We start from the raw sequence: 11,207 nt of genomic DNA on the forward strand, positions 1-11,207 counted from the left end.
ATCTTTATCTTTATCTTTATCTTTATCTTTATCTTTATCTTTATCTTTATCTTTATCTTTATCTTTATCTTTATCTTTTTTGTATTCTTATTTTTATCTTTATGCCAATCATTTTGTATAGCCAAAACTGTATAATCTGTCTATATTTTATTTTACGTTTGCCCATTTCTTTTATAAATTGCTGTATCAGTATCTTTTATCTATATGTTTATCTTTCTATTTGTCTTTGATTTTCCCTTTATCTTATTCCTAACTCAAATCTCTACTAAATGCGTTTGTTCAACAATTCATCTAGAATGCAATCCCTTGCGACCAGAAATATGTATGTACGTCGAAGTTGTCGCTATGAAGTAAAAATTTAAACAGTTAAACCTTACCATTGCCACGTCAATGCTAAGCACGAGAAAAGCTAGACATATCCGAAGAAGTCAAATATCTGGAAGTTTTCCTGGATAAGTTCTCATAGAATCCCCACCAAGATAAAGTCATTCAAGAATGTAGGGCCTCTATTTGTACCCGTCGGAAACTAATTTCGGAAGAATTGGGATCTCAAATCTAAATTAACAACTTGAATGTATGAACCCCAATATATGATGTCAAGAAAACAGAACTGAAGCCTACACAGTCCAGGGATTCCTAAAAACTAATGAACAGCAGTGCAAACTACTAGCTTATAGGTGGATCGAAACGGCCGGAAATGTTTCTCGCCAGTGTTCAGATGGGTTTTTATTGCTTCCTGTGTTTTTTATTATTGAATTAAAACTGCTTGTTAATTTTGTATGTCCGACATGTTGAGTTGAAACCCATGACACTGCTTCATATTTTATTCCCCTTTACGTTTTATTTCTTCAATATTAGCTCAGTTCTATAAGAATGGTTGATTTCACTTTCTGATAAAACATTTCAATCGAATAGCAATGTCAACAAAAATAATTATCTACGCATACGTTCCGATTTTTCCACTAAATGTACTTATACTATGTAAACACCAAATATAGATACATGGTCATTGTATGTACAATACATTAAATAGTGACTTACTGCCGACTTAGTATGAAAACGAAACAAAGATATTTAATCTAAAAAGTCAAAAACTTAAAAGTATATTTAGAAAAAATTTATTAAAAAATCCGCTTAAAAGAGAAATCTAGCCTTATGTACTTATGGCTAAATATGTACATGTCTAGTTATATAAGTATATCTGGGTACATTAGAGTGCGGCTTATTTTTGAATTTTGACTCACAAATCAAGTCTCTCCTACGATACATTTGGTCATAAAAATGTGCTCTGCCAAAAATAAAAAAAAAATTGGATAATGCAAAGGCGTGTCTCACGAGTCCCAAAGTTATGCAAAAAAGGCTCTATAACTTCCAAGCCTGGCGATATATGAAAATGGCGTAGCCATATTTAAGACTGGCATGCAAAAATCCATTGATTAACACGAAACGCTGAATTATAGGCTCTTTTTTGCTATTCTATGTTAAATTTAGAGAATTAGTATGTAACTTAAGGGCTCTTTAGGCGCATCTTTCTCTTATCCGATTTTGAAAATTGTTCGCAGAGCACATTTCCATGACCAAACGAACCTATCTAGGGTGAGTCCTGCTTTGTAGCTTACAAAAAAAAAAATTGTCTTCATACAAATAAGGCGCACACTAATTAATATACATGTACAGTGACTCACTATTTGCGTTGACTTTTTTATGGTTTCAAAATGAGTTTCATGGTAAATTTTTTTATGCATGTAATTATACAACAAAAACCATTTTAATTAAAATTTTAAAGTCTGGCGAAAATTAGGGGAAATTCCGCAAATTTTCATAGAATATTGCTAACTTTACACAAATTTCTATTATCCGGTTTTATATTTTGTTAAATTTCAGGAAGGGCAAGTTTGAAGTTGCTAAAGAAATATGTTGATTTTTGATATTTTTTTTTTGCTGACGGTGTTGTGCATTTTCTTCTCGCAAAGGCGTCAAAGGCCAGATGCCTCTGAGTAGGTACTCGAAAAATTTAAAATATGTTTTTTTCATTTAATGCCCAAAATCGATACTACTAAAGTCGAGGATATCACATATAAAGTTTAGGCCCGATTGAAGTCGGTTAAGCCGTCGTCATAAGGTAATCTGAACTTTGCCCCCTGTGCGACACGTCTTAACTGTCTCCAATCGGGACCAAAATTTATATGTGATATCTTCGATTATAGTAGCATCGACGTAGGGTTGAGGCTTAGGAAATCCGACGTAAAAATTTGCTCCCTAAATTTACGGACCACCCTAATATATATATATCTGTCTCCACAATTCATAAAATGCGTCTTAATACACTCGTACAATAGAGCATGTCTAAGCTATGTACTTAAATCGCCCTCCCTTTCACCATTTGTCAGCGTACAAAATCGATCGATCGAGTAGAAAATTATAGGTAAATACGGTTATAAGAACAGTAATTTGTTGAGCTTGACAAGTGTTTGACATAAGTAAATACATATGTCTGTACTACATACATACATGCTTACAGTAGTAGATAAGGGAGAGTTGGCTACTGGTGTAATAAAATGATGAAGAGAAAGCACCTAATTGGGCCGCTTCAACGTGGACTTGGAAGTTCAATATTTGCTGTATTAATGTTACTACATACATATTGTTAATTATGTACAGTGCTTTAACAAAATGTAAGGGGAAAAATATTTTGGGGAAATTATTTTCAAACAACTTAAATTCAAAACTTTTTTTTAATAAGTATAGCATAACAAATTTCGGGATCGAAGAAGACAAGATTGTTCCCAAACCTTTGTATCGATATTTTGNCAACAAAATAGTAAGGGGAAAAATATTTTGGGAAAATTATTTTCAAACAACTTAAATTCAAAACTTTTTTTTAATAAGTATAGCATAACAAATTTCGGGATCGAAGAAGACAAGATTGTTCCCAAACCTTTGTATCGATATTTTTTATCAGAATTGCTGATGCTTAATCCAAAAGATCGCTGCTAATATTGCGTTAATAAACTGCTAGTCCTGAAATTCCAGAGTCCATCCCGAAATTGGCTGCAAAAAACCTCGTCAAAAACGTCCTGCCGTGCAAGCTATGCAATCGATTCTCCTGTGCCTTTTTATGAATATTACAATAGTGAAAACTAGTTCAATACAATTATAGGGTTCCCCCAAAGCGACAAAATGCACACGAAAAATTTTAAAGTTCGCCAAATTTTTTTTTGTTTGTTTTTTTTTTGNGTATCAGAATTGCTGATGCTTAATCCAAAAGATCGCTGCTAATATTGCGTTAATAAACCGCTAGTCCTGAAATTCCAGAGTCCATCCCGAAATTGGCTGCAAAAAACGTCGTCAAAAACGTCCTGTCGTGCAAGCTATGCAATCGATTCTCCTGTGCCTTTTAATGAATATTATAATAGTGAAAACTAGTTCAATACAATTATAGGGTTCCCCCAAAGCGACAAAATGCACACGAAAAATTTTAAATTTTTTTTGTTTGTTTTTTTTTGACAAAAAAAAATTTATATGCAGTTTTTATAGCCCAACTTTATTTAACTTTTTGGAGTTCTTTCGGGAACCTTTGTAATTTTTAGATTTGTATCGGCCTAATGCATGAACAAAATCGAGTTTTATATGAAGAAAAATGCGCAACACCCTGGGCAAAAAAAAAAAATTAAAAAAAAAAATTGGCGTAAATATTAAGTCGAATGAAACTTGCACGTTACTACTATTGAATGGACTACAAAACTGCATACTCGAAATTTTTCTAAAAATTCTGATAAAAAAGTTGAACATTTTGATGACGATGTTTTTAAATTTGTTTAAATTAAACTGTTAGTTATATGCCACAAAAATAAAAACGGAAGCTATGAAAACAAAAACTAATTAAAGCAACCATCTTGAGACTGATGCATATCTCGCTACTAATTTTTCAGCGTAACACAATTTGTAAGTACCTTGAGTAATTGAGATTAGTTTTAATAAATAATACAAGTATAGTTAAAGGCTACAACATACACAGGCAAACATTGTACATTTGTATGTACATAAAATAAAATGTATGTAAATAAAATGTTGAGTTTTGTGGTTGATAAGACCACAATGCGTCGATTTAATGATGTGTTGGCATGCCAGTGAACTGACTGACATTGGGACTGACGCACAAGCTTTACGGGTTGGCGGACGGGGTAGAATGCAGAATAATAAAGTCAACGTCAAGCATTTAAATGAACAAACAAATGAGTGTTTTAAACGCACTGTAAGAAATTTCAACTTAAATACATACAGCTGTATATATGTATGTATATGTACTTAAATACGAGTACATACACTAATTAGTAGTTTATACGCTACTATCTGCGCGCTGGCTACTAAACGCCAATAAATAAACACTAGCACATTCTCACACAAATACTATACACATACATATGTATGTTTGCTTGCTTGTATATACACAAGTGTCCCTTAGTATTTATCTATTAACGTATCTATTAATTTGCCTTTACCTTCGCCTTCGCCTTCAAATCGCACCACATAAAATTTTCGAAGCAATCGAAACACCGATAACAACCACCAAATTGAAATAATATTTTTTGAAGCGCAGTCAGCTCTTGTTATTTTTTTTTTATTTGCACTTTTACGTTGCACAGTTTCATATTTCACTCCAATAAATTTTTATTTTATTAATTTTATTAAATACTCGCTTAAGTACACTTTCTGATAAAGAAAAAAAAAAACTGAAAAAATACACTTCAACCGAACTCAACAAGTATTTATGGGCGCGCGATAAGATACTCGATGCGTTTATAATTTGTTCAAACGATTTTGGGCCAGCAGGCTCACATTTCCAACTTGCAAGATTGTGCTATAAGATGTATGTTCATTAGGGTGGTCCAAAAATGCGCGTGGAAAAAGTAGAGTCGGAATTTTAATGCTCTCACCCCTTAGGATTGTTCTAAATCGAAAAATATACCCCTGTTTTTTATTTCGAAATCCAAAAATAGTTAGAGGTCGCTCAAAGCGCTCAAAGTTGTCCCATGTATTTTATAGAGTTCTTGAAAATAATGACTTTCGATCGGAAAACTCTGGTTCACTTCAGGAGGCTTCCAAAAACAATACCCAATGGTTTATTTTACCATTTTTTAATATTAGCGATTTTTTATGGGTCAGCCCATTGTATTTTCGGGGTTTTTAGGAGACCTATACAAAATTTTTGATGTTAAAAAATGGTTAAATAAACCATTGGGTATTATTATTGAAAGTCTCCTGAAGAAAAAAACAGTTTTCCGATCGAAAAATATTGATTTTCAAGAATTCTATACCATTTCTATGAAAAATTGGTACTTTTTTACATTAAAATGCATGAAAGAAAAACTTTGAGCGCTTTGAGTGGCCGCTAAATATTTTTTGATTTTAAAATAAAAAGCTGTTTTTGCAGTATAGAACAATCCTAGTGGGTGAGAGCATTAAAATTCCGACTGTACTTATCTTGGACCACCCTAATTTACATATATACGTTCAAACGTACAAATGTGCAGTATGAATGTATTTGATGTATTTTTTCTTTACTCTATATGCTATTCTTATTGTTCTTGTTCTATAATTTTCTTGAGTCGCCAACACTTATTGCTCATCATTCGCACCCTCGCGTGGAAGGAATGCCTAAGCTGGCCTGGGGTGCGCGAAAATTCCTTAAAAGCATGCTAAAAATGTAAAGAATTTATTTTTTAACTTGACTATTTACTTACATACATACATAATATGTATATATGTACATACATATTTAGGTAAATAAACAGGTTCCAACAATAAACTCTCATTTTCCTGTTGGAATGCAGTTGGCAATTGAAACATTCAAATTGATTAATTGACTTGGCATTAATTACGGGTGTATATACATACATACATACTTATGTATGGATATGCATACATACATACATACTTATGTGTGGATATGCATACATACATGTCTATATGGTGCCAGGCTATATGCGGTAAAAAATTATAAAAAGGAATTTTTCAAGAGTTTTTTAAAGCATTTTTCAAATTCTTTCTACTGGAATGCGTACCCATGTACCACCAGGGAATACCAAAACTTAATAAGTAATTTATTTACAAACTAACAAAAGAACGCAGTTGTTTTTGTAGGGCTCTCTTGGCCGTCATATGTTTTCAAAAAGACAATTTTTGATTAGAAATAAATCTGCTTTCAAGTTTTATAGCCAGTTTCATAAAATTTTAACTTAATAATAAAACTGCCAGAAGGGGAAAAAATCATTTCTCCTTACATTGCTGGTGAAACTGGTAGTTAAACTAATTTTTTTTTTTTACTTTTTAGGAACCAAAAGTACATTTCTTTTAATTTTGTTTTTTTTTATATTTTTACTATGTTTTGATTAAGTATATTTGTTAATTGAATACTTTTTTAATTTAAGATATTTGTTAATTGAATATATATTTTTAATTGAATATAGTTTTCAATTTAATATATTTTCTAATTGAATATATATTTAATTGATTATATTTTTTAAATGCATATATTTTTAATCAAATTAATTTATAATGTAATATTTTTTTATTTGAATACACTTTAATTTAATATATTTTTAAATTTAGTATTTTTTTAATTCTAACTCGCTTTATTTTTATTTTTTATTGAATAAGTGATTTATCTGCTTATTTAAATCTTAACTTGTCCTTTTGATATAATCATTTTGTTTTACATATTTTTAATTTTATTTTTAATTAATTTATTTTTTATTAATTTAAGTTTTCATTAACTAAATTTTAAATATATTTAATTTTATATATTCTAAATTTTTATTTTTGTATTTAAGAAATAATTTGTTTTATTTTTTTACTTATTTACTTTTTGTTATTGTTGTAGATGTTGTTGCGTGATTTCCGCACTCTCAGACAAAATAAGACACACTCATGCAACTGCCTTCCCGTCCCATCTGTCTGTCTGTGAGCCGGCTAATCACGTAGCTCATAAATAGCATGGCCGACTAAGTGGCGTTCGAGTGGTAATGAGGCTGATTAGCGGCGACGGATGATCTTACTCGGCTTAGCCAAACAAAAATACAGAGGAATTAGCATAAATATGAAAATAAATATCTAAGCTACAAAACGTATAAACAAACAAAGCAAAACTGAAGCAAAAACTATGTATCTACTATGTGTGTGTTTGCAAAAAAAAAAAAACAAATAATAAATAACTTGGAAAGCATCACATTAGAGGTCTTACAATAGCAACAACAAGCGACAGCAGTAACTCTAACCGGTCGTCAACGCTAATCCACGCATCGATCTATCGTACACCAGCGATTGATCAACGCTCATTGGCGCGTATGACTGCGAGATCAGTACTTGTTGCTGTTTCGAAAATCCGGTTCTCAAATGCTAATGTTTGCGCATTTTTTATGGCTTATTTATTTTTTTAAATATTTACTTTTCATATATTTTTTTTTTGTAGTCGCAGCAGTTGCATAGATTTTGTGAAAAATTCTTTGATACGTTCTTCGCTTGCTTGCTCTTGGTATTTCTTCGTTTTTGTTTTCTCATATTTTATTTATATTTATTTTTGTCATCGATCTTACTAGCCGGAGTCAGCGTATGGCTTGCAGCGTATGGCCTGCGATGAGCAGGTACCCACTTGAGTGTCGTAATTCGAACTCCAACTGAAATTTGTTTCATTACCACTACGAAAAAAAGCTGCTGCTGACTGTTGATCGCACTCACCTACTCTCTGCGAAACTGGTTTAGTTCATCGTCGTTGGCGTCGTCGCCGTCATGTCCAGTCACCTCGTATTGCTCACAACAGTTCAGTCCGTCCGCTTGTCAGTTGACGAGCCATTAATGAAGTATGATTCATTACCGCTTTTTGTTGGTTAGTTTGAATTGATTTTTTTTTTCTCATATAATTTTTGGTATTTTTGCTTTTTTGGTTGAGATTTCAATTTTGTGAAACCTTGAATTAGTCGGTCAATTTGTTGCGCTCGTTCAGTGTTTCGGAAATGGAAAAATGCCACCACAGACTATTGCCCGCCGCTTAGAGAAAAACAAAAAATCTTTAAAGGTGCGAATTATTAAATTTTTTAGAGGAAAAAATTGTAATTACAGCGTCGGCAAAAAAAAAAACAAAAAAATAATTATACAATGCGGCAATTATTGCTGGGCATATTTCGTGGGCATGATTGTAAAACTACAATGAAACACAGCGCGTGATATCAGCCATTGCAGTGAACGATGCTTTAAAAACAGCTAAATAAAAATTTTAACTAAAAAAATTCATTAACCGTTTAATATATTTTTGATATTAATTATCTCTTTTAAAAATTGGTTGATATATTTTTTATTTAAATTTAAGTGGTTCTGCAAAAAGGAATAGTAACTAATTATTTATTTAAGATATTCGGGTGTCTTTTAAGCTAAGCGTACACGGTAAAGAAATCTCTCTAGAGTTTTACTGAAAGAAAAATCTCCTCTCTAAATTAAGTTTACACGGTAGAGCACTCTAGGAGATATTCACTCTAGCTAGAGACAAAATAGATAAATCTCAACTTTTCTCCATCACGTGCTCTACAAGCTGTGTACACGGTAGACAATAGTTACCACTCGCCTAGAGTTAGTTTCCTATCTCGAATTGTTGTCAACGCTCGTTGTATGTACATACATATGTATTTATATCAAAGCCACGATGTAGAAAATATAGTTAGCGCCATCAGCAGAGCGCTAACCTTTCGTCGATTTGACAGCATTCACCTATTTGATGACGGCATAAAATACATTTTCGCAATATGGACAAGAATTGAATTTTCAAATTGTACTTATTTGCCGAAAAAAAATGGTACCTAAAAGTAGACAAATGCACCTAAAAATTAAACATGTACTTACTCTCTTCGGTACTACTTATGTATGTGTACTTTTGGACTCACATCAAACAATCTTTAATATTTAAAATTCCCTTGAAAGGAGTTTCTTCCAGCAGTTCCAGCCAAACTACTATACATGCATATACAGGTATTCACCAAGTTAAGCAAGTGGCCTGGTACTCTGACAAAACAGCAGATAACTCAAGCAAAGACCAGGGAACCAGATCACCTGTGAATACCCCTTATGTTTTAACCAATAATTATGCCCCTTTGCAAAGGAAGAACGCTATTGGAAAAGCCATTGACATACTAATGAAAATAAGAGAATGATTCTCGATACATTGTTTGGCTACGTTCTTAATGTACCTAAAATGGGGGTGCTTGGATCAAATATACGATTTAATGTCGTAGCCATTTCAAAATTTAACAAACTGTTAAGAAATTCTTTATCAAGACTTTACCATACGTCTCCGTAGAGCAAAAAGTATATGCGTGCCAAATGAAGTTTTCTCTCGAAGTTTACACTGCTGGCAAATGTAGATAATGATTAATATTTAAAAACTAACTAATACAACTAAAGTAAAATCTGTGGAAAATTAACAATAAAATACTTTTTTCGCAAAATTTATAAAGGACCCTTTTATTTCTCAAAAAAAACTGGGTAACAGTTATTCGTCGCCACGCTGTAAGTGTTCTTTATACATACATTCTTTAATTTATTTTTCGTAAACAACAGAAAAATCCATAATTGCCGTCAAAGCTTATAAAGCGTTAAAGAATGAAATAAAAGTTTCTTCAATTTCCTTTAAGAAAAATAAAATAAATAAATTTGTCAAAATATTTTTAAATAAAAAATACCGAAGTCCCAATGAATTAAATAAAATAGTTTAACAAAATTTTGAAATTTTTATATAATTTCAAACTTCGTTTTTAAACTACGTATAAAACGCTATTGTTTAATGAAAATTATGGTAGTTGCATCTTAATTTATTTATTAAATAAAAGTTTTTAATACGAAATTTCATATGTTCAGTTCAATTATGTGTGAAACAGAGAAAGACAAAAAGGACGGAATCTTGTCATTGTTTATTAATACTTTATTTTTTTGGGTTTTTTTTTTAATTTTTTGTGTTTTTTTAAACTTAAAAAAAAATATTTTTGGAAGTTAAGTAATATGTTTTTTTAACTTTCCTATCCCCAGTTTCACCAATCAATTTTAAAATTTATCAGACTGTTCAAATTTAAAATGGGTGATAAATTTAAAATTGATTGGTGCAACCGGACAATGCTTATTTAAATTTGTTTTTTGCTGTTATTTATTTACATTTATTTTATCATTTAAATTTCTAATTCTTATTTTTATATTTTCTTATTTTTATTTTTGTTGCATACTTATATATTCAACTAGTACATACATACATATATGTCAATTTCCATATAATTTTTAAAAGATGCTCTTCTTTTAAATGTTTTTTTTTTTATAAAATGTATTTTTTAAATGATGTTTTTAATAACTAATTATTACGGCTACTTTTAATTAAATTTTTATATACTTGTTTAAATGGGTTTCTCTTTAATGTTGGTATATTTTGATGTTTTAAAAGGCATTTCTAAAATCATATTTTTTTTGCAATGATTAAATTTATCCAATATTTTCAAATCTAGATTTAGTTATTTTTTAAGACGTTTGCCTCTTAAATATGTCTGTTTATTTTTTTAATCATGAGGTTTTTATCTAATTAGTGTTTTATTCTGCTGCGGACGCTGCTACAAACCGGAAAATTTCACATTTTTCTCTCGGCAGATCGTACAATAAATTTACTAATACGAATTTTCTTTTTGCTTTGTATATTGCTTGCTAAGAGTAAAAAGCTGCTAAGTCCACTTTTTATGAAAAGTCACAAAAACGTTCTTTAACGTCGAATATAAGCGATTCGTATTGAAGGCAGCTAAAATCATAGCACCAGCTGTTTTCCCTAAATCAAATAATTAAATTAAATTTCACAGAGTTCTGTTTCAGTCAATCTCATAAAGATTTCAAAATCGATTAAAACTTCTTATTTGTCGTCTTCAGTTCTTTCAAAAATGATAAATATTCCAGAGAAAGCTACAATTATCTATCCCCATTTAATACCTCATTTAAATTCATTAGCGATGTTTGTCAATTGGCAATAGCCATTGCCAATTAGAAATTCAAAAGAGATACAAATGTTCATGGACATCTTTGCTTAAATGCATATCCACTGCAGAAGAATAGATTAAATTGAAGTCGCACACAATTCCTAATTTAGTGAAAGTTGCTTAATGGCACAATTTCTCGGTAAACAAAAAAATATA

The 11,207-nt window shown here is 30.9% G+C and overlaps 1 protein-coding gene across 1 annotated transcript in view; it reads left to right on the forward strand.

The window, feature by feature from the left end:
• The window catches only part of LOC108365455 (rho GTPase-activating protein 26-like), a 32,490-nt gene extending 25,578 nt beyond the window's left edge, over positions 1 to 6,912 (forward strand). The window contains exon 2 of the mRNA XM_017619485.1: positions 6,884 to 6,912. Coding sequence (XP_017474974.1) covers positions 6,884 to 6,897 — 14 coding nt within the window. The 3' untranslated portion in view covers positions 6,898 to 6,912. The remainder of the gene's footprint in view (positions 1 to 6,883) is intronic.
• Positions 6,913 to 11,207: the final 4,295 nt, after the last annotated feature.

This window comes from Rhagoletis zephyria, unplaced genomic scaffold (assembly GCF_001687245.7).
Source record: "Rhagoletis zephyria isolate East Lansing unplaced genomic scaffold, Rhagoletis_zephyria_1.1 Rzeph_scaffold_01877, whole genome shotgun sequence".
In the NCBI taxonomy this organism is placed as follows: domain Eukaryota; kingdom Metazoa; phylum Arthropoda; class Insecta; order Diptera; family Tephritidae; genus Rhagoletis; species Rhagoletis zephyria.